This window comes from Leuciscus leuciscus, assembly GCF_965113295.1.
Source record: "Leuciscus leuciscus genome assembly, chromosome: 23".
Classification (NCBI taxonomy): Eukaryota; Metazoa; Chordata; class Actinopteri; order Cypriniformes; family Leuciscidae; genus Leuciscus; species Leuciscus leuciscus.
The window spans coordinates 6,906,301-6,931,513 of NC_138747.1; the positions used below are offsets into that span (position 1 = coordinate 6,906,301).

General features: G+C 37.2%; 1 protein-coding gene across 2 annotated transcripts in view; it reads right to left on the bottom strand.

Annotated features, from left to right (window-relative positions):
- Positions 1-25,213, bottom strand: part of slc38a3a (solute carrier family 38 member 3a) — a 59,970-nt gene that overhangs the window by 31,172 nt on the left and 3,585 nt on the right. Inside the window, exons 2-5 of one of the 2 annotated variants that reach the window (XM_082155480.1) lie at positions 5,094-5,284; positions 3,419-3,451; positions 3,136-3,232; positions 2,885-3,000 (exon numbers count right to left, since the gene is read on the bottom strand). In XM_082155480.1, coding sequence (XP_082011606.1) covers positions 2,885-3,000; positions 3,136-3,232; positions 3,419-3,451; positions 5,094-5,197 — 350 coding nt within the window. In that variant the 5' untranslated portion in view covers positions 5,198-5,284. The remainder of the gene's footprint in view (positions 1-2,884; positions 3,001-3,135; positions 3,233-3,418; positions 3,452-5,093; positions 5,285-25,213) is intronic. The other variant, XM_082155481.1, reaches the window with a different exon arrangement.

Genomic DNA, 25,213 nt, shown 5'->3' on the forward strand with positions numbered 1-25,213 from the left:
CCGCATCATTACTCCAGTCTTTAGTAGGGGTGGAACGGTACATGTATTCGTATTGAACCGAGACGGTACGGGCGTCACGGTTCGGTGCATGAATACACACGGAGAATACACGGTATAAAAATAAATAAAACTCGCGTGCAAATTAATTAATGTAATGCGGAACTACTGTTAGATACGCGGGTTCTTTAGGGACACCTAATCTGTAGCCCCGCCTTAGCTCTGAAGCTCCGTGGCTATAACTTATGGGCTATAATCATAGACATAATATCTATGGCTATAATCATAGACAGGCTATAATGGACAGGCTGCGATGTCAAGTTTGCAATGCTGGAATATGTTGTGTGTGTGCCTGCGTGCGTGTGCGTGTGCGCGTGTGTGTGTGTGTGTTCAGAGAGGCGCGGGCGCGATCGAACAGTGGAAACATAAAAACATACTCATTTTGTGCATTGGACATCATTCAAACTGCAAAGTGTTTACTTATATTTGTGTACACTCGTAATAAAACACAACATTGTGCTTTTGTCAAACTGTAAACTCTTGTCAAACTGTAACCTACAACTGTCACCCAACACAGTGAGTAAGTTACACATTCTACATTGATTAAAAGAAAATCAAATTTGTTTTTAATGGTAGTATTATTTTATACAGAAATAAATTATTTATAATTCAGATGAGAATAAAGTTAGTGTTATTAAAATTTTAAGGAAAACAAATATATTGATCTGAAATATAGCAAATTAATTTTAAATTCATTCAGGTACAATTACCAAACATATCTCAAGGTCTTTTTGTCTTTTTATTAATTTAATTAATAAACTAATTATATAAAACTATTGGCAATGCACTACAAATAAACTGGTTCTATGCCTTTACTTTATTAATAAAACTTATTTAAAAAATACAAGGCTTAAAACATTTATTTTCCTTTGGTGGAACAGCCTACACAGACATGCACAATTAAAAAAAAATTGCCTTCTACATTTTTGTTTTGCTTTTCCCTCCATTGTACCGAACTCGTACCGAACCGTGATGTCTGAACCGAGGTATGAACCGAACCGTGACTTCTGTGTACCGTTCCACCCCTAGTCTTTAGTGTCACATGATCCTTCATTCTAATATCTGATTTGGTGTGCAAGAAAAATGTTCTTATTATTATCAATACTGAAAACAGTTGTACTGCTTAATATTTTTGTGCAGTGATACAATATTGTCAGGATTCTTTGATAGAAAGTTCAAAAGAACATAATTTATTTGAAATATAAATCTTTATTGTCATCTATGTTTCCATGAAGAACCTTCAACATAAATGGAACGTTTCCAGTGCACAAAAGGTTTTTTTTTATAGTGGAAAAATGTTCTTTAAGTTATGTTTTATAAGAAAATGTGTCTTTTGAGGAACTTTTCAGCAAAACTCTCTTCTACTGCATCGCTGTGAAAAACTCCTTTAGGAACCTTTATTTTTAATAGTATTAAAAAACGTAACAATAATAAAAGATAATTTATAATGACTTCTGACTTTAATGTTTCCCCACAAAGTGATTTATGATGTATCAAATGCACAATGATCATATTAATTCTAGCTTAAAATGAATTATCTTTTGAATTTGAACGATTCCGATTCCGATTCCGATTCCTTGTTTTCGGTTCCGGTTCCTAACGATTCTCGATTCCGATTATTTTAAGAGGCAGGGTCAAAAAAGTTTAGATCAATTTTAATTCTATGAACTTTTTACTTTTTATGAACTTTACTATGAATTTCTCACAGGGCTGTTTTCAACTACAATATAAATATCAAATCTATTTTAAACAAACATTTTTGGGATATTTTAAATGAGCTAGCTAACCAACGGTCTTTCTGAAAGAAATAGTCTGACCTTCTCCATCAATTGCTATTTTCACAGCTAAAATGGGCTATCAGGTAAAATAGGCTAAATAAGGTTGTTTACACTCATGTGTAAATGTGTTCTCATGATTTTTTTTTTTTTTCGCCGGCATCGCACGCAGTTTTCAAACGGACGGGCAGAGGACGAGAGAATATGGTTGCAACTTGCAAGATACCGAAGAATAAGGAAACATCATATAAGTACGTTTTTAAGGTTTAACGTCAGGGTTGTTTGCTCTGAATAAATGTTATGAGACGCTGTGTGAGTTAATAAGGCAACTCACACAGCGTCTCATAAAATGTATCGGTTCGCAGTTTAGCATAACAATCCATATACGCTTACACCTGTGCTAGTAATACACGCATTTACCATGCTGTGTGTACGTTACAGTTTACAAATGTTTAACTAATGTGGGGAAGTAGGCTACAGCTGTCAGTGTTCAGCGAGTTAACATTTGGCAGTTTGAAATCGATTAGGTAGTTACATCAGTTCAGAATAGAGCTAGAAATGATCAAATTGGTAACTTAGACAGCGGTTTCTTCTTCCGGTCGGCGGACTGTGAATCGAAAATAGGAATCGAAATTTAAACTTTTGAATGATTCCGAGAAAATCGCAAAGTTAGTCCCGGTTCCAATCGATACTCGATACCCAAGCCTAATTAAAGTGCCCCCCTATTATGCTTTTTCAGAGTCGTCAGTAATTCCAGTCTTACTGGAAATCACAACAGACTGGGCCATCTGACCAATAAGAGCAGAGTAGACTCTTAGAAAGGAGGAGTTTTTAGAAAGGCTGAATCCTTTACAGAACCGTTTCGGACACTGTGAGAAAAGGGGTGATTCTGCAATGAATATTATGAGAGATTTAAAGTGTTTTTTGACCTTGGATGCATGTAAACCAATTGTAAAAGACCCCCAAAACAAAACAAGGAACCTTTAAAAAAGCACTTTTAGGAATTACCCCAAAAATCTGAACACAGAGTTTGACCAAAAACTGTAACTTACATAAAGAGGACAATGCCTGTGTTAGCCATGGCATACGCTAATCCCAGAATTCCACTTCCCATGATGGCATTTCCCAAGTTGAAGACGGACATCCCAAAAGAAGTCTTTCCCTCAAACTAAGCAAGAAGAAAAACAGAGCAGTTAGTCCACACATTCATGTTTGAAACACTTCACAACATTATGGCCTCATCTGAAGGAGACACACTGTCACATATTGCTATACATGAAATCTTACCAAAAGTTCAACTTACATCCGTGAAGCGAGGGTTTTTCTTGTCATCTACATTGGACAGGAACTCTGAGCTTTCTGGCAGGTTTGCCTCTGCATTACCTGGAGTTCTGTCAGTACTAAAAACACATACAACAGCCATGAGGGATTGCCTTGTTTGGCAGTGCATCAACAGATAGGGTTAACACCACTAAAACAGTAACTGAGGGTGGGTGCTTTAATTATAGATGCATGATTTGTAGCTGCAGACACACACACACAAAAAAACGTATGTCTGCAACAATTCTGCTCTCTGCATGACGTACCTGACATTTTCTGTGCTATTTGGTACAAGTTCCCTAAGGAGCAGAATAGGAGCCGCATCCACGAAAGCACAAGAGACAAGGAAATCATGATGAACACATCCTTAGTTAAACACACTGATGAAGGTATGTGGCCAGTTAGGGGGAAGTGATGTCTAGCAGAGAAACTTTTCATTTCCTTAGGGTGAAGGTAGCCAGTTCTTCTACATGCAGGGTGATTTTATTTTGCATATACAATTATATATAGGTGTTTCTTCAACTATGGGCCCTTTTGGCCATGTGGAGAAAAAAAATTATTACCTTAAAAGACACTTTTTGCATTGTCACTAATCATTTATTACTACTAGCAATGTGTTCTGTCATTTTTTTCAAAAAACAAACCAATTAAGTTCCACCATATCTCACACTACTATGTTTTGCATTTGACAACATTCAGTGGTGGAAATTATTTTTGATGCATTTTTGAAACATTTATGATATTAAATTTCAGACTCCTTTGTCTTGCTAAGGCAGATTTCATAGCATTTTATGTATCTTAAATGACACAATTAAATTATATTTTCACACATTTTTCATAATCTGACACAATTGTGAAACCTTCTTTTTACAAGTGATGTTTACCTTGATTTATCTCAGGCATGCTCTTCTTTGTGAACTAGTACATTAACTAATGAAACTTTATTAGTGGCAAAAAATGTAGCTGTATGTGAAACAATGCCACAACTGAGGGACAGCTTTGCTTTGTGTAAACAAAAAACTGTTAGTAAAAGTATTTAATATAAAATGTAAAATATTTTAATCTGTAGATCATCGAGACAGTAATAGTTAATAGTGATGCACCAATTTTTTTTTATACCAAAAATGTATTGGATGATAGGCATGCTAAAAAATAATGTTCAGTGAAGTTTTGTTCATGCATCAACTGAAAACAGCATAGACTAAAAAAAAAATAATAATCACAGTTCATTAAAATGAAGATCCATTAAAAATGAAAAATCGATATTGTCCATCCAGACCTACCATCCACACAGCTCACGCTTACCTGTTCAAAACGTGCCATCGGAGAAGTGCTAATTAAACATCACCGTTTAGTTCAATGATTTTGACCCTCCGAATCTGCTTTTTATTCAGCAACCAAATATTTTAGTCGATTTTGGAATAATTTCAGTGCATCACTAGTTGTTTTTCAGTAGTTTGTAGATTGAATGTCTGGGTCTTAGAAAAAATCTAAAGTCGTCACATAAAAAGTTCCTGTAGTTTAAGAAACACCCATATACATTAGTTTGCATAAACATCTACACATAAACATCTACACAATCACAAACACATTGGAGCTTTGAACATAGTTATATAGAAAGAGCATAACATCAGTGCTACTGAACGTGCCCAGTGATGTCTGAACCGTGCTGTTCAGTGACATTTAGGACTGTGATGACAGACAAGCTTCACCTTATTAGGATGACATGACTGGATGATACTGCAAAAACACACACTAATGTTCATAAATACTGGGTATATGCACTAATATAAGGCACCCCAAAAACACATTTTATTCCATAATCCATAATCCATTAAACCAACCGAAACTGTATTACTAAAACTGAACACACTGTATGACTGACAATAAAGCATCCTGAACTAGACAGACACTATAGTGCACCCTTGAGCGCATACTTACTGAGCAGCATCTTCTGATTGGCTTTTTATTGCAGTCACAGTTGTCTCCTCACCAGCTTCGTGCCCCTTCCCATTGGGGATAGTGTTCATCTCGGCAGGCTCCATGCTTTCAGAACGATTATTCTCGGTCTTCAAGTGTGCGTGTGTGAGAGCGAAAGATCTATAGAGAAACTGTGTCTGTCCCTTGTTTCCCTATAAGAAAAAAAAAAAAAACAGTATATGTTAATCCTAGCTTAAAGGAGATGTGTTCATCTCTCTAAAATGGAGCAGTGAAGGTACGTATTATGTAAGGCACTGAAATAGGATAGTAACGTGATCCTCAAGGCCCGAAACACACTCATAGGTAAGTCTACACAAACTCAATTTCACATGCTGATGCTTTCCGAAATGTTTGAGAATTTAAAGTCTGCATGAAACGGACATTGAGATAATTTTTCCCTCTATTGTAACATATAATATATCCAAGGGAAACAACTTCTCAAATGAGACAAAAATGTAAGCCAGCACTTGATTTTGTCGATCAGTAATTGATTGGATCAGTGGATTGTTGTTGTTTGCTAATTGCTACGATCTCATGTGAGTGACAGGTTGCTGCTGGTAATGGAGAGGTAATTGTCCCATCCTCATGTCATCAGAGAAGAAATGTCGTTGCGAGGGGAAGAAGTTAATATTTTTTATTAAAAATTATGAAGGCACATGAATAAAAAAAAATTATGATGTACATAGATAAATTATTTATTATAAACACCGCAATATTCTTTGAAAAAAATAAGAAATGTCAATTTGAATTTCATGCTGACTTTAAGCTCAAGGATTAGTTGCATTCTTCTCAGCGTTGCCACTAGGGGTGCTACAGAAAATCAGTATCCCTAGAAACACTTTGAACAATTTAGAACATCAGTGGAGAAAAGGCAAATAGTTCATCATAACATCGTAATATACATAATTCACCTGCTATGTTGCTAAATATAAAAACCGGGATAGCTGGCTTCTCTTGAGACTCCCCTGCTTCGCAGCATAGTAAATAAAATATACTAAAGCCTGCCGGCACGTCGACATGAGTGGTTAAAAGGTAGTTTGTGGCGATTTCAAACCACATTTTTGCAGTTTTAAGGAGAAAATACTCAGCAATGGTGTTGACTTATGACTTTGCACATGTCTTTAAGCATATTAGTAACACCACATAGAAATATAAAAAACATTCAAATCTTGATTTTCACCACAGAGGGTCTTTAAAAAGGCTTTAATAGGCCTTATGGACAGACAGAACTTCCTCTATTACTTTGGTTCTCTGTATCATGTTTTTCTTCCTTCTTGCATGACAAAACAGCTCCATCAAATCTCTGCCACTGCCAAATTAACTTTGCAAAACAGTCGGTAACCTTTTGCACCGTTACCGTAAAACTGAATAAGTCGTCACTTTCCTGACTCTACTGAGAGGTGTTGTTCTCGCTTCTCTCCTTTCACTATACGGCTCCTGATGTCTCTATAGCTGTTTTTGTGGTCTCTTCCTGTCTTCTTTGGTGCCTGACTCCCTGTGGCTGCTTATGATGGACCTGTTGGGGTGCTGAGCCCTGAAAGCACAAGCTGACATGCGTCTCCAAGCTCCCATTTGGCCCCCTGGTATTCCCAATCCTGGTCTGAAAGGACAGAGCCCTAGTATCACATTAGCTACAAAGCATAAACAGAAGTAGGGGGAAAGAGTAGGGGAGGGAACCTACACTCCAAACCAGTGGGCCCATAGAGGAAAGCAATGAAAGCCAGCAGAACCAGCTATGACCAGCTCAGAACCAGTTCTGGCCCTCTTTGTCTATTCATCTCGCTTTTTTTTTTTTTTTTTTTTCATTCCTTTGCTTTTAATTAGGAGAAGCTTAACATAACAGTCATGCTCTCTTCATGCTTAAAACTCTGGGCAGGCATTACCTCAAGTTCCTCCAGCTCCTTTTCTCCCTTCTTCCCCCTCGCTCTTCCCCGCTACGCCCTGGAAATGTGAATTAATAACCAAGCAGAAAACGAATCGGTGTGAACTCTGAGAAGATAATCTCTGAGTTATCCAGTGAGATGCCACGTTACCCGGCTTGCTACGCAGCCACGGCGAGAGCAATGTGGTTGGGCAGCAAAGCACGGTACACAATTGTGCATGCTGTGCTGTTTCCTGGGAACAGGGCTGGAGGAACAGAAGGGTGATTGTGCCAAGCGTCATTATACCAGTGGGGCCTCCTTGGCTCAAACTCGCCAGGGCACTCGAAGGGCTGAAAAGGTAATTCAACGGACCCCCAAATTGAAAAAAATGGTGAACCTTAAATTTGGGAATGGGAAGCGGACCTATGATGGGGGCAGAGGTTTGTGCCAAGATGCTGAATGGAGAACCAGCCTGTCCTTCATGCACTCCACTAATCAGACTGACAGTGGTTACAAGTGATTGGCCGGAGGAGTTCAAGGCTTTGGGCGGAGTCAATTGAGCTAACTGCAACAGGTCCCGTTGTTGCATATTTAAACACATAATAGCTGCGGCGTTCGCTCTGCGCCAGAATATGTGACGACTTTTAACCAGGTCTGAAAAACACAAACAGAATTTGTTTTCATTCTACGCCGACGTCTGGCAACTCCTAAACACACTGGGGATGAAACTGCTTTGCCAACTAGGTCATAGCTTAAGTTTCTTGAATAATGAGAAGTTTATTCATGGATTAAATACTCTATGCAGCCTGCTTTCAATTGCTCATCTAGACTAAACCCGCTAGTACAGACGCACGCTTCCAAAGAATCGTACCATTGCCTCCCTGCTTATGTAACAATGTCCCACGTACTCAAAAAGAGGAGTGGACATGCTAATTTGCACTCATTATGTCTGCATGACATCAAGCAGTCACATGCAAAAGAGCATGAATTTGTTGCGACATGATTGGTGTTGTCAGGAGCTGATTTAGCACAGTGTCTGTGAAAAGCACTTATTAGAAGTGCTGCAACGACACATCAATGTTCATTAAAAACAGCCTACGAATGTGTTTAAAGTGTCCATAAATTACTGCTATTAAGACTGATTCATCCCTCTCCGTCACGGGATTCAACACCAACAAAAACGTGAGTGCAAGAGGAAGAAATCGACTAAGAATGGATTACAGCAAATGGTGGAGAAAAAGAGGTTAAAAATAGTGGTTGCTAGGCCATTTCTAGGTGGTTGCTAGGGTGTTCTGGAAGGTCGCTATGTGGCTGCTTACTAGTCGATGTCAAAAGAGCACACCCATGTCTTTAATGGCTTTGAAAGATGTCTCTTTCTGAAGTCTGCATTTATTTGATCAAAATTATAGTAAAAGCAATAATATTTGAACGTCAAAGGTCTCTAGGATTTTAACACCACTATTACAAATCGTTTGATTAGTAAAGTAAGTTTTGCACCTAATTTTAATACTAATAACACATAAATGCAGTACATCTGTCCTGGGTACATTAGGACAGTGTTTAATGTGAGCACCACATGATTTTCTAGGGTGACACAGGCTTAAATTTATCCAAGCAACGTGAGCATAATCATCTCTCTGTCTGCAAATAACCACAGAATCTTATTTACAAAAATTAAATGAAAGACAAAATTAGATGAGGTGAGAAAAATCTAAAAGAAAGCCAGATGCAGACAGAGAAATCTCGCACCCCCACAACACAGCTGATGCAACTCCACAGCATCAGTGACGTGGGCAAAGCTATATCGGGACGTCACTCGTTCCAGGGGTTTACACACAGCACTGGAATTTTTGCCCTCAGCTTTCAGATGTGAGTGAGCTGTATACGTGGTTTGGTGTTCTGCTCTTTTAAATGATCCCTGCTGTCAGATTACTTACAGACATACTGGCACACACTCACACACCTCTGCTATTCACTTCATTAAAACCTGCACTGTAATAACCAGGCTAATTGCTCAGTCAAAAGCCCCAGGTCTTTAATTAACCAATGAAGGATTTGGAACTGCTGTGAACAACCCTCTGTCCGGCCTACCATCTGGATTATAATCTCAGATTATGTAGGATATTCCGTCAAATTCATCATATTCCAAGAAAAATGATTCAGGTTATTAATAAAGCAACATTATGGGAGATTTGTCTTAAGCTTTATATATTTGAGAAATTGAAGGGGCTCTTCCCTTGCAGAACACCATTAAGAACATAAAGTATATTCTCCACAAAAAAAAGCATTTGATAAATTATATGGAAAAAACACTATTAAAAATATATAAAACACATATAAATATATGTGTATAACACGTGTGTATGTGTGTGACTATGTAAATTATGTACAATTATGTCATAATTTACTCATCATCATGTCATTTTAAACCCAAATGATTTTCTTCAGCGAGAAAACACAAAAGAAGTAATATTTTAAGAACGCCCGAGCACACGTTTTTCACACCTTGATGCTCCACATGCTCGTAAAAAAGTAAATTAGAGTTGTGCTGAAAGGGAACATAATACGTTTTTTACTTTTAGGAGCTTGACCGTCTCAATTCATTTTCATTCTATTAAAAAGAGCAGCAAATATCCCGCCTAATTCCACTGAAGAAAATATTATACAGGTTTGGGATCAACGACATGAGAGTGAGTAAATGATGACAGAATTTTTATTTCGAGTGAATTATCTCTGTAGGCTGGTATAATCACAACTTCCCTCCACAAGAGAAATGGTGGAGATTAAACAGACTAAGAGATTGACAATGACAGTTCTCTCCCACTTTAGATGAGCAGCTAATACAGCAATGTTTTCATTGAGTCATATGCCACAATCCAACACTTATTCACACAAGTGCAGAATCTGTTGGATTTTTCAAAGCCGTCACACATGGGCTAAACTGGATTAAAACTGGATCACATGCCCGCCTGACTGCAGGATAAACACCAGACTCTACATTTGCGGTCAAAAATAGCACAGAACATTCACAATCAGTCATGTGACAAGCAGAGATGTATAGCGCTAGCATCACACTATGCATCCTGTGATGTAAAGAGCAGACGTTCTGTCAAGGTTGCTTTTGAAGTGGGTGGATAACAGTCAACTGTGCAAGGACCGGATACATAAACAAGACATAAACAAGTGTGTCAAGGCTGAAATATATTTTCTGACTGCCATGATAAAAACACCTTGTTTTCCCAATGCAAAATTCTGAACATGATCCTCACTGCATTTACATGAGGGATTGAAATGGTGGCTAGTAGACAAAAACAATCTCTAGGGTTAATTTTGATTATGGCTTGTCTAAAAAAAAAAAAAAAAAGAAGAAGTTGTTGTCTCACTGGTTGCGTCATAAGGTTGTGCGCAACTATTGGTTCTTCTGAATTTCATCGGAGGAAAAAATTGTATCGTTGCGGTCATTAATCAGCTGTCGGTGAACGTAAAACTAACGATCAAAGACCTCAGATTTTTGCCTAGAATTCGAGGAATCTTTTAGGATTCTCAACATTTGTCTCAAATGGTAGCCTGGTTAAAACCAGACCATTCTCAGTAGTAACTGAGTTATGGTCTGGCAAAGCTTCATTAATAACTAATTTCCAAAGGGGCGTCACCAACGGACGTCGCTCAAATGCCTCTGGCCGCAATTGGATAGACCTAAAACCAATCAGAGCGATCGTCATTGTGTAAAGCCATATGCTGCGTCCCAATTCGCCTAAGTTACACTACGCCATAAAAGTATGTACTCTTTTTGTGAAGAAAATGTATTTACATTTGAATGTGTAGCAAAAAAGTAGGCAAGCTTTGGGACATACTACTTTGGGTCATCTTTATCGGACGGATCTGTCGCGTGCATCCTGTCACATAAACTGCCCTGTCAATCATCTTGTCACAGTTAAAATCCTGTGAAATTAAAATTAATTTAATTTCCTACCGTTTCGGAGAGAAATGTAGTAGCACGTTCATCTGCCAGTGGGTCTTTCATGGAGACTGTCCTCATGTGTTTGCAATTTGAATATAATAATGCATTTAAAAGTTGGTGCGCTTCACCAACGGACGTCGCTCAAATGCCTCTGGGCGCAATTGGATAGACCTAAAACCAATCAGAGCGATCGTCATCGTGTAAAGCCCGCCTCAACGTTTCTGATTGGTGCCGCGATTTCGACGGATTAGAAATGGGCTTGAATGAGCTCTTTGCCAGACTACTTGCAGAGCAAATCTAAATTTGCGGAAGTTGTCTGGGTTTTCCCAGGCTACTCAAATGGCCAAATTGTGGCCAAAATCGTACAGTGTGAACCCGGTTTACGTCGGGTCTTGTAAAGAATATACCCAAGTGGGAACATCTAAGTTTTCTAGTCTTTCCCAAATCGTTCAACACTAAAAGGATGGTTCGCACTTTGGTTCGCACAAAGCTCTTCCCAACAAAATCAGCCCAATCATTCAAGAATGATTTATTCTGTCAAAATATAGCTATTCAAGACATTTGAAAACAAAATTTCGCAATGTCAGTTTTTCTCTGGGCCAGCCCTCACAAAGAGTCTACAAGTGAACGTCAATCTGAACAGGATGATACTGGATGTCAAACTGCATCACAAATCAAAAACATCAAAGTGAAACATCAGAGTGAACTGGTCCTGTTGCTCAAGTGTCCTTTGTCATCACTCTAAGGATTATCACAATCTAGTGCTTGTCTTCATCTGTACTGCACTTCCCTCCTCTTTTCCCCCACCATCTAGAGAGGATTTGTGATTAGTGAGATCTGTGTGACAGAGATTAATACCAAACACACCAATTTAAATGTCAAATGTCAACCCTTAACTTTTCTCCTTAATTACATGAATATATACACACTACATATACAAAAGTTTGGGGTGTTTTGAAAGGAGTCTCTTATTCTCACCAGGGCTGCATTTATTTGATCAAAAATACAGTAAAAACGGTAATATTGTGTAATATCATCACAATTTAAAATAAATGTTTTCTATGTTATATTTTCAAATGTAATTGATTCCTGTGATGGCAAAGCTGACTTTTCAGCATCGTTACTTCAGTGTCACATGATCCTTCAGAAATCATTCGAATATGATGATTTTGGTGCTCAAGAAACAATTATTCTTATATCAATATAATATAAAGAAAATATTTTTCAATGTTCTTTGATGAATCGAAAGGTCAAAAGAACAGCATTTTTAAATAGAAATAAAAAACAGTACTAAATCCAAAATTTGTGGGTAGTGTTAAATAAAAAAAAATGGTATGGGCCATACTATTATTAACTGATGCAAATGAAGAAAAAAATGCAGGCAGGTGCATCTCGTATGGGAGAGGACGATCGTCATATGGAGGAACGTCACATGCTTCGAGAGCAGCTTCCTAAAAGGGAGATTTAGCAAATCTCTTTCATCCAGGCAAATTCTCTCACTCTCATCTCAAAAAGAGGCTTCAGGCTCAGAATGAAGCTGTCAGATCCAGATGAAGAGTTGTTGTTTTTTTTGTCATCTGCCACAGTGGAGGGGTTTGGAGACGTCACAGGCATAAGGCATTGCCCATCATATATGATGAGCTTTGCCTGGCCTCTTTGTTCCTCCCATACTCTCCTTCACTCCCTCTTTCCACCCCCAACGCTTTCTGTGTCTCTTTCCCCGGAGGCAGCGTGGAGAGTGACTCATTGCAAATGTGATTTATTTATAGGCCTGTGCTCCACATCCTGTCGGGGCTGCTCAGGTTCCCACACTGAGATCGCCACAGGTAGTGGAGTTAACATCACACGTGCACAAACCAAGCACAGGTAAAGCAAAGACCAGTATAGACCTAAAATGGCTTGATCCACATTGAATACAGGGCTCACATTGACAGCCAGGGAAACAAGATGTAGTAGTAAATCAAATCATCTGTTTAAATTATGTGATATATGTTCTATTACAGTGATTATGCTCCTTTATTCATATTATCATTAAACCACAGCACATCTGTGTCAGCGAAAAGATAGAAATTAAAAGGTCAAATCTCAATTTTTTTAATGATATCAAAAAACTTTTTTTAAAGTCTTCATTTGTTTATTTTTATATTCCTCTTATAGTTTATTTTGATAGCATTTGAATAAAGTTTACAATTTGTTAATTATGAGGTTTAAGTTCAGTTGGGATACTGCCTTTTAAAGGGTAACTTAGAATGGAAACGCCACTTTCAAGTTTGACCGTATTTTCGTTTTAGGTTAAAATGCCTTGTGAATGGGAGTGAATGGGGCACTTTTATGATAGCATCAAAAATCACTATTTTTAAAACACTAAGGAGGCTCGATACAACATGAAACTTTGCTCAAAGTATCACCAGGGGCTCTTCACATGAACTCGAGCATTGAGAACATTGTCTGTGTACACAGAGTTTACTAAAAATAACGATTTTGAACGACTCACTGTGTTTCTGTCCGCCGGCATTTTGACAGTCAAAAATAGTCGATTTCCAAATGTGAATGAACTGACTCTGAATTTTAGTATTGTTTCTTATATGAGGATCCTTTTTCAAATACAAGGTCAATTTGATTTTCACTAACGAGAAAACAACAAATTAACCGTGAATTTATATTGAACTAAGCTATAAGAGCTTTCCAACTTTACTCTCCTCTCTGTTACAGAGATCAACTATTTTTGACTGTCAAAATGCCGGCGGACGGAAACACAGTGAGTTGTTCAAAATCTTTCTTTTTAGTAAACTCTTTGTACACAAACAATGTCCTTAATGCTCGAGTTCATGTGAAGAGCCTCTGGTGATACTTCGAGCAAAGTTTCATGTTGTGTCGAAGCTTCTTAGTGTTTTAAAAATAGCGATTTTTGATGCTATCATAAAAGTGCCCCATTCACTCCCATTCACAAGGCATTTAACCTAAAACGGAAATACGGTCAAACTCAAAAGTGGCGTTTCTATTCTAATTATGCTTTTAAATGAAAGTTTGCCTCGAGTAGATTAACAAAAAAGACCCTAGGTTGCATTTTGGCGAGAGTTACCCTTAAAGTCCCTGTAAAGTCAAAATTAGGTATGTGTTCTGAGTTTGTCATACCACCGAAAAATGTGTTATTAGCCACCCAGCCCAATTTTAATGATTAAAAAAGCCGCCAAGTAAATAAAATAAGCTATCAAAATCTCGAAAAAATTAGCAGCAGTCTCAGCTCTCAAACGCTGGGGGCGTGTCCGCTGGCTGCGTTGAAACTATATAGGAAATATGACTCGCGCATGTCGGCGCGACGGGAGGATGAAGGCTGAGGCGGACAGCAGGAGATAGTCGGTTCGGCCCCATTCACCAGTAACAGTGGATTATCAGTGAATTCCAGTTGTCTCCAACGAAAGTAAACTATCCTGATCTCTACAGAGGCGGGTGTGGTGGTGATCATCGGCTCTCCATCAAGGTAACGTTAGCTCTTCACAAGATTAATCCACCTCTTCTTGATATGATAATTTTTCGGAAATTTAAATAAGGACACCGATCTGTTTTCTAAGTGATTGCATCCAGGAAATACGCATTTACATGACGAAGGCATAGCCTGAGCCGTGGGCATAGTAGCAAACTGTAGGCTGTCTGATAGTAACTCGCGATTGAGCGGCGATAGGCTTAGTGACGCCGTGCGTCATCAAGTAGGGGCCCAATCGAGCTCAGGGGGTCGCAGTGCGTCATCGAGCCCCCGTTTTAGCCCCGCCCAAAAAATCCGGCTCACAGCAATGGTGAAAAACTGTTTAACGGTCTAACTCCACAATTTAGTACTTCACAGTTCTCAGTCTTTGTAATATGTTTTAGCAATACATTTCTAGCACTTATAATGTGTTTAATGTGCACTTATAAAGCACTTTTTTGTAGAATTGCCTTTACAGGGACTTTAAGGTGTCTAGACAGTATACAGCAAAGCAGCCCACTAGGTTTTAGAACAGAGACATTAACAACAGATGATATTCTAAAACAGAATTAAGAAAAATACTGTGAAATTGTCCCACTATAGCTCTTTGTCTTCAGTAGCCAATCATCTCTTGTTTCACACTCTTCTTATCCATTAATAGTTACTGAATGTGCAAATACTGTTAATAAGGAATTCTGAGATACAGTGTGAATGCAAGGTTTTGGATGAAAACGTTGTGTGAAGAAACAAACATTATCCAGCGAGAAAGGACAGATTAAAAAGTGTGACTAGCATGAGAGATCTCATTACTTTACTAAGCTGTAAATAAATAAATAAATGTCACAAAAGAAAGAGAAAGTGATGAGCTGGCAAGCTGTCACATTAATCCCGATTGTATAAGATGATGGCATGAAGACACAAACTGTGATTAGATGCTATTGCCTGATAGCACTGAAGTTGATAAATCACTATAAAAAATAAAAATAAAAAAAACGTTGGAAAATAAATCATTCACATGTTGCATAATGGGTAGCTGACCCTAACATGATGAGATCTGGATTGTGCATAAAGTGGACTATAAGAATTTCAAAAATAAGAATTTCATATATATGAAAATAAATAATAAGTTTGCTGAGGGAGGTGATATTACACACACAAAAAAAAAAATGGTTCTTCAGCGGTTCTTCAGGGGTTCTTTGCGGTGGTTAAGGTGCTATATAGCACCACTACCATTTAAAGAACCTGTTAAGCCCAGTTTGGTTCTTCAGCGGTTCTTTAGCGGTTCTTCGGGGTGGTTAAGGTGCTATATGGCACCTCTTATGGTTCTACATAGCACCATTTGACAAAGGTAGGTGCTATATGGCACTTAAAGTGGTTCCCCTATGATTACAAGCCAATGAACCACTTTTAGTGCTATTTAGCACCATTTTTGTTTAGAGTGTACTAAGCTAGTTATAAAAATAAATAAAAAATAGTTAAAAATAATTAAAAAAAATAACAGTAGGCAACAAGTTCTTAAAAAGGTGATATCAGTCCAAAAAGTGTTTGTACCATTTTCTAAAAAATGTTTAAGGACAATTCCGGTATTTAACACTTTGAGTCTATTTTGTAGTTTGTTTTGGATGAACAAGAGTGGTGGACAAAGAAATTTTGACAATGGTTCCTGTCTCGACTTTTTGACTATTTTAGAATTGCCCATGACCGCTTTAGAATGGGAGTCTATGGCCATGCACAAACATGTCCCTAAAACAACCCTTAACGTTCGTTTTCAAAACTGTTCAACTCACCGAGTGGTTAGTGGTATTCGTTGATGATTAAAAACAAATATATCGGCGCAATGTATGATTTCAATCCGTTTATTTTTCTATAGTGGAACTATTTTTTCAGATACCTCACAACCGCGTATAAACTTCCGCTCTTCCGCAACTTCCGTTGCTCTGCTCACGCTAGCCTTCTGAGAGTCAGAGAATCGAGCGAAAAGACCATAAAAGACTACAACCAAATGTAAACAGCCTGCTTTCCGTTTCCGGTAGCGCAGTAATATCAACGAGTAATGAGTCCTCCAACGGAAATCAATGGGATTTTACAAAATGCCAAATAAAATACGACAGAAACTGTATTTCGCTACGCTACTTGCTTTGGAACATCAACGAACACCACTAACCACTCGGTGAGTTGAACAGTTTTGAAAACGAACGTTAAGGGTTGTTTTAAGGACATGTTTGTGCATGGCCATAGACTCCCATTCTAAAGCGGTCATGGGCAATTCTAAAATAGTCAAAAAGTCGAGACAGGAACCATTGTCAAAATTTCTTTGTCCACCACTCTTGTTCATCCAAAACAAACTACAAAATAGACTCAAAGTGTTAAATACCGGAATTGTCCTTTAATACATAAAAAAACATGTGTAGAAACATTTGGTGTAACCAAGTAAGAAGAACCAAAAAAAGACCTTCCTTTCACATTTATTACATGCGTGTACCTAAGGTTGGTCAACATGAAAATGATCATATCAAATTTTTTGTTATTCTTTTCATGTTGGCTTTTAAGACTGTTTTGCAAGTTACTAATTTCACTACTTAAAAATGTAGCCCTACAAAGTTACAAAACAGAAAAGAAAAAAGAACGTCAGGTTATTCATCTTTTTTTTCTTTTTTTTTTTTTTTTAAATATGATTTTCATTGCATTAAAAAAGAATATATTAAATAAACAAACAAACCAAGTGGCACCTGTAACCATATTAGCTATAAGCATTGAGAGAGTAATAGCATGTAAAAGTACTCACTCTGAGCCCCATATCTAGAACAATCAAGTTCTAGAGTAATTATATCCTGCTCACTGAAAAAAATGCTACAGTACATCTTCAATAAGAGTGTACCTTTACTCTACTTGAGTTCTCTTGGTTCAGTGACCGTATTTGTTTTCACTCTCTCCACACAACTACACATTTCCGGTGTGTAGGGGCATGTTTCTCTGTTAGGAAGTTATTGTGTGATTCGGAGCGTAGAGGAGAACACTGAGGCAGTGTTGGATCGGTCAGGCGCTCAGCAGATGAGGGAAGCCTCCACATGTTGGCATGTCATCTGCAACAATAGAAGAGCATAACAGTGGTCCAAATAGGGCATATCGTTTCAGGTCGGCCCATCAAAAGCCATTCTGTGCCAGTGTCCACACACCAGTCCTAAACAAAGGGACACCCTCTCCTGTCTTCCCCGATGTTCTTCTCCTGAGTCATGTGGTGAGAGCAGAACATCGTGAGGGGATGTCACCGTGACCAGATGGCAAATCTATATACTGCTGCTGACACATCTGATGAACCCGGGCGACCAATCAGAAGCCAAAGTTCCGCTGAAGACATCAAGAGACCCCCAATCACTTTCAAGCTCTTAAGACAAAGGATACTAGGCATTCATTTCCTCTTTAACAATAACACTATTGGTTGAGTAGAGAGAGATAATGTTTCATTGACTTGCTGCATTCTTGGCGAGATTTAACGGTGTTGTAATTGGAGTCACATTCAGTCAAATCCTTTATCAAATGAGTGAATTAAAAGCATGCATTCTCAATGGCTACGTTTACATGCAACCAAATAATCCGTTAGTAATCCGATTGAGCCTTCATGTAAACGAAATTTCGATCGGATTGAAAGGGGTTGTTTATTCCTTTTCTAATCCGATCGAGAGAACATGTAAACATTGTTTAAGTGCATGTGTCTTTAAATGATAATGAGCTTTGCTCACCCCGCCCCTCTGTTCTGTGCGTACACCGTTTCTAATAATAACACAATAACCATAAGGCGTTGTTCATTATAAAACGTGGGATTATGAATTATATTGAGAACGTGGTACATAGAAAACATGCTGTAATGTACCCTGAGTGTAAACAGCCGCATTCATCGTGAAGCGTGCAAGCGATTTGCAAAGATTAATGTAAATATTAATATAAAGGTTAATAAAATGTTACACTCACTTCAGTTATTCTGGAGGTGCAGTAGGAACACGAATAGTTGGTACCGATCCTTTTTTCAGGAGCAGCTTCTGAGCAAAACCAGCTTTATAACGTTACTGACCCTCGTTTGTAAAGCAGTCTGCGGTGTGAAATGATTCGCGCAAACATGAAAGCATTGCTGTTGATCGTGGGGAATATTCCCTTTGAAAACAAACTCAGCCACTGCGTCTTCAGCGGTTCGGATTTAGGAACATCAAAATGATGCTGTATTCGTTATTACACCCAAGAACAGAACACCACAATCGCTTAGACGCCATTCTGCTCATAGACAGTGCTCCAGCGTATCAACAATGACCGCGCCGGTCCGCGCGGACTATGATTGACAGCTCGCTCACGAGCGAGGGCGGGTCTGTGTTGAAACGCTGCTGTCAATCAACAATCGTGGGAGGGGCGTCGATTTTGTGATGTCACAAAATCGAACGGCTTGATTTGAGATGGGGGGAAACATATAAGAAGATTTTTTTTAAAACACTGGATGGATTGTGATCATTTTATGATGGTTGTGTACAGGCACTGCCAACACACATTTCAATACAATCAACTTGTAAAAGTGCATGTACAATTATATGACCCCTTTAAGTCTGCTGTTTAAAAGAAATAAAGAAACTATTCTCCTACATTGGTAGGAGAATAGTTATTATGCGCAAACAGCACAAAACTCTGTATATCCGTGCAGTGTGCGCATGCCTGGTACCCTGTGACCTAGTTTTGCTGTGTTCTGATTAATTCATTATTCCCACCTGTTGTCTTGTTAATTATCCCATTAGTCCCAGTGTTTAAATACCCTTAGGGGCTGTTTACACGACACCGTTTTCAATTAAAAATGTAAAAACTTTTTATGCGTTTTAGCCGTTTGTTTACACGATAACGGCGTTTTGGGTGCCTGAAAATGCAAAGTTTTGAAAACGGGTTTCAAAGTGCAAGTTTTTGAAAACTGTCTCTGTGTAAACAACAAAAACACGAATCTCTGAAGATGATGACGTCATGCACATGCGTATTACGTGTACAGTCTATATGTTTCATCGCCATCTAATGGCCTGGCAGCAGAATACAGCGTTTGTAGTCGTTTTCGCGGATCCGTGTGAATGGGGAACTCAAAGGAAACACTTCTCCGTTTTAAGCATATCGTTGACGTGTAAACGTACCCTTAGTTTCCTTCTATACTGGCTGTAGGTCTACATATGTTCATTGATGTTTGGTTGCTCTCTCTACATGTTTCCTGTGAAAATTTCCATTAAAGTGTGTTCCTTTATATTCCTTCATCTTGCGAGTCATTGCTACAACCGAGCACGTTACAATATCTCCCAATAATGTCTTAGTAAGATGATATTTTAATGCTTTTTTGGGTAAAGCTTTTTATTGTGGGAGCAAAACATTTGATATTCAATGCAATGATGACTATGAGATGTACACATAAATGTTCCTAAAAAGCCTGATGTATCATATTTAATACTCACTAACTCACATTTTAACATGATCTATCTTTTTAAAAAAATGATGTATGGAGATGCCGCAGTGTTGTTGGTTGTGTTGGTGGTGGCATTGGCAGATCTCATCATTTGCGGCCGTTTGAACGCTGAGCTTCGACCAAAATGCCTCCAAAGAAGAACGAGGAGATCGAAGAGATAAAAAAATCGCTTGATTTTCTGTCTGAGGAGATCTCGATTGTCTCTAAGCAGCAGAAAACGATCATTGATTTGATGAGCGAAATTAAAGAACTGAAAAAACAAAATGAGGAGAAGGACAAGCGGATCGCCAGCCTGGAGTGCCGCGTGGCCGACATGGAGCAGTATTCCCGCATGAACGACATTGTTGTCAGCGGATTGGAGACCAGGCCCCGTTCCTACGCCAGGGCGGTGGCAACGACAGGCAGTGGGGAGCTCATCGATCCAGACATGGACTCCGTGGAGCAACAGGTGACTGCTTTTTTTCACAGCAAAGGCTTATCAATATCCAAAACCGATATTGAGGCTTGTCATCCTTTACCCCGGAAAAACAAAAACGACAAACCTGCAATAATAATTCGCTTTACGAACAGAAAAAACAAAAATGCTTTGCTCAGGCAAGGGAAAAAGCTTAAAGGGACTGATGTTTATGTTAACGAGCACCTGACGAAAAAAAATGCAGATATAGCCAGAAGGGCACGCTTCCTAAGGAAGCAGAGGAAAATCCAGTCAACCTGGACAACTAACTGCAAGGTGTTCATTAAACTTAACGGGTCACCTGAGGAAGCAAGAGTACTGTCTGTTAGATTCATTGAGGAGCTGGACAAGTACCAGTGAATCATGAACATGTAACTTAGAAAGGGGAGTAATTTGTATCAATGTGTGTGATTGATTTGAATTATAATGGCTATGGACTCTTTTGAAGAGCTTGACTGTTTAAACTTAACAACAGCTGGAAATGAGAGTGACAATGATGAGAGTGAAGGTTGGAACTTAAAAACGTTCAAATTCACTGATCATAATCTACATGGTTTTGAACAAGATCTTGACCCTGAAAACAATTTTCTTAACAACATAAACAACAACTGTTGTTATTACTCTGATGATCAATTCAACATGAACATAAAATCTGATTATGGATTGTCAATTATTCATTTTAATAGCAGAAGCTTATATGCAAATTTTCACAACATCAAAGACTACTTGAGTCATTTAAACAACCCATTCCAGGTGATAGCCATATCTGAGACCTGGCTTACTTCTCAGAAGGGTGTTGATTATGAGTTGAATGGATACGAATTGAATTATGTTAATAGAGATAATAAAAAAGGAGGTGGAGTTGCATTGTATGTAGATAGAAGACTCAAATATAAAATTGTGAAAAATATGACAATTAACATTGATGATGTGATGGAGATAATAACGGTCGAAATTAATTTGGAAAAAAAGAAAAATGTAGTTGTAAGCTGTGTATACAGAGCCCCGGGTTCAAATATCGAAATGTTCATGAACAGTATGGAAAGTCTATTTACCAAGAATGATCAAAAAGCGGTGTTCATTTGTGGGGATTTTAATATAGATCTTTTAAATCCCAATAAGCATAAGCTGACAGATGAATTTATCGATTTAATGTTTAGCATGAGTCTTTTCCCACTTATAACTAAACCAAGCAGAATATCATCACACTGTGCAACTCTAATAGACAACATATTCACAAACCGAATGGACAATTGTCTAAAGAGTGGGTTGTTACTAAATGACATAAGTGATCATTTGCCGGTTTTTGTGATGTGTGTTTGGGATCATGTGAAGTATAAGGAAGTTAATGAGATTAGTTACAGGAGAATTAGAACTGTTGAATCAATAAATACACTCAGAAGTGAATTACTTGCATATAATTGGAAAAAATTGTATGATGAGACTGATACCAATAATGCATACGCAACATTTCTGTCCACTTTTAAATCATTATATGATGAACACTGTCCTTTAAAACAATTTACCATAAAGCATAAATTTAAAGAGAGACCATGGATGACAAAAGGATTAAAAAATGCTTGCAAAAAAAAGAACACCTTGTATAAAGAATTTATAAAACACAGAACTAAAGAAGCTGATAATAAATACAAAAGATATAAAAATAAATTAACCAGTATCATGAGGATAAATAAGAAAGATTATTATAATAAAATATTAAATGATAATAAAAATGATATCAAGGGTATATGGAAAGTGCTAAATAATATTATAAGGAATGGACCAATGAATAAAAAATACCCTCAGTATTTTATAGATAATGAGAGGACTTTAAGCAACATGAAAGATGTGGTCAATGGGTTTAATAATTTCTTTGTAAGTGTGGGAGCAAAGCTGGCTGATGTAATTAAAAATCCACAGACTGAAGGTGAGGTGAAGGCAGTGGATTATTTAGCCAGTAACCCTAATTCTATGTTTTTGAAACCAGCTGAGGAAATTGAGATTATTGAAATTGTAAACAATTGTAAGAATAAAAAGTCAACAGACGTGAATGATATTGATATGGTTTTAATTAAGGATGTTATTGGTGCAATTGTTAAACCATTAACTCATATTTATAATTTGTCTTTCAAAACAGGTGTATTCCCAAGCAATATGAAAATCGCTAAAATCATTCCACTATATAAATCTGGAGAGAGAAATCAATTCACGAATTATAGGCCATTGTCTTTACTCTCTCAGTTCTCTAAAATATTAGAAAAATTGTATGTAATTAGATTGGATAATTTTATTGAGAAGCATGAATTATTGGTTGATAGTCAGTATGGATTTAGGTCAAACAGATCTACATCAATGGCATTAATGGAGTTAATTGAAAACATTACCAGCGCTATAGATAATAAACAATATGCAGTGGGAGTATTTATTGATTTAAAAAAAGCTTTCGATACAATTGATCATCGTTTGTTGATCAATAAATTGGAAAAGTATGGTATCAGAGGAGTTGCATTAGATTGGATGAAAAGTTACATAACTAACAGACTACAATTTGTTCAAATGGGGGAATACAAATCGGAGTGCTTGGGTATCACCTGTGGAGTACCACAGGGGTCAATATTGGGTCCAAAATTATTTATTATGTACATAAATGACATATGTAGGGTGACTAACCTCTTAAAATTTGTGATTTTTGCTGATGATACTAATATATTCTGTTCAGGGGGAAATCTGAAGCAGCTTTTGGAGGTGGTCACATCAGAAGTTAATAAGTTAAAAATATGGTTCGACTTAAATAAATTGTCATTAAATCTAGATAAAACAAAATTTATGCTGTTTGGTAATCGCAAAACCGACACACAAGTAAAAGTTATGATTAATAATGTTAAAATAGAAAGAGTGTATGAAAATAAATTTTTGGGTGTGATTCTTGATCATAAAATTTGTTGGAAACCCCATATCAAATATGTTAGAACAAAAGTAGCGCAGAGTACTGGAGTAATGGGGAAAGCAAGGCATGTATTGAGTAAAAAAGCACTTTTTATTTTGTATTGTTCACTTGTGTTGCCTTATTTAAATTATTGTGTTGAAGTATGGGGCAACTCCTACAAAACCACCTTACAAACATTAAGCACAATACAAAAAAGAGCAATTAGGATAGTAAATAAGGTAGGATATCATGAGCATACTAATTTACTATATTTAAAATTGCACACTCTAAAGTTTAATGATCTTGTTAAATTTAAGACCGCTCAATTAATTTATAAAGCAATAAATAAACAGTTGCCTGGAAACATACAACAGTTATTCACAGATAGGATTGGGGGTTATAACTTGAGAGGGGATTTAAATTTGAGTCAACATAGGACTCGGACAAAACTCAAAAGTATGTGTATTTCGATTTGTGGGGTGCTTTTGTGGAATGGTCTGAGCAGTTCGATCAAACAAAGTGTTAATATGTTGCAATTTAAAAAAAGGTACAAAAGTTTTATTTTTGATAAGTACAGAAGTGGAGAGGGTGAATGATAATTCATTATGGTTGTAAATGCTGCTTGATAATGGTTTTTGTTTATGCTTTTTTCTTTGTCTTAATATTAAGATAAAGCATTATTTTAATTTAGTAGTTTTTTTGTTTGTTTTTGTTTTTTTGTATTATTTAAAAAACGTTATGTTTGATTTATCTTGTTCGATTGTGAATTGGTTTGGGTAGTTACTGGGGGTAGGTCTTGATAAGCCTAGGGCTTCTACCTATCCCTTTTCGAACAGGTTGATTATTAAGCTAAAAAAAAAAAAAAAATGTTTATTTATTTGTATGGATATTTCATACGCATTGCTGTCTTGTTTAATTTTATTATTATTTATTAATTGTTCGAAATAAAGATTTCATTCATTCATTCATTCATGTATGGATATAATTAAGTAAAGCTAAGTGGCTTCAGTCCAGTAAGTGTCTGTAAAAGATGTAAAAGATATTCTTACATTTACTTAATACAAATCAGTCAAAATTTCACAGCAAAAAGACATGTGTACAAGACCTGAAGATGGATGTTTTTAAAATTATAGTAAAAGGCTTTTTTACTTGCTAAAATAGTATAAACTGTCAATCAGAGTCAGAAGGAATGTAGTAGATTGTGTACAACAGGTTTTTAAGCAAAGTTTTGATCATGCTGATCATTTAGAGACTTTAGATTTTTGCACATCAAATATGATAGAGTAAACTTTATAGGGTTGAAGGGATAGTTTATGAAAAATTAAATTTCTGTAATTTATACTTTTTTAATTTATATTTTCCTTTCGGTGTATTGCATGACACATTTTCTCTTCAACAAACATCCTCATTCTATCGTTTAAATGCTACGAAGTCTGACAGAAACAGAGCAGGCCTATTACACAACATTTGACATCATGCTGCTGTTCTCTTATCAATCTCTGTCTGATATTTACAGTACATTACTCTGAACTTGTACTTAGATTTATTACATCATTTTAAGTAATTCATATAGACGAACAGCACGCCGTTTTCTGCGCTGCGCACACATATAGTGTGCAAATACTGAATTGAGTTCTCTTTCACGTCTTCTTGCACTTGAATGGACAAATACACAGAAAATTGTGAACGTGAAGAAAACACGTGTAACAGTACATAGGCTTTATGCCGAACGTCACATGAACAAACAGGAAAACAGGTCTCATTGCATCTGCTTGTCAGAGAAAGTTTTAAAGGCCGTATGAACTGATGGCGATATCTATGGACTTTGCTAAATGTTTAGCAAAAAGACACAGAATAAATATGTTTGACATCTAAATGTTTGACTTTTTTTCTTCTTTTTTTTTTAACCTTATTGTTATCGAAACTTGGAATCGATAAG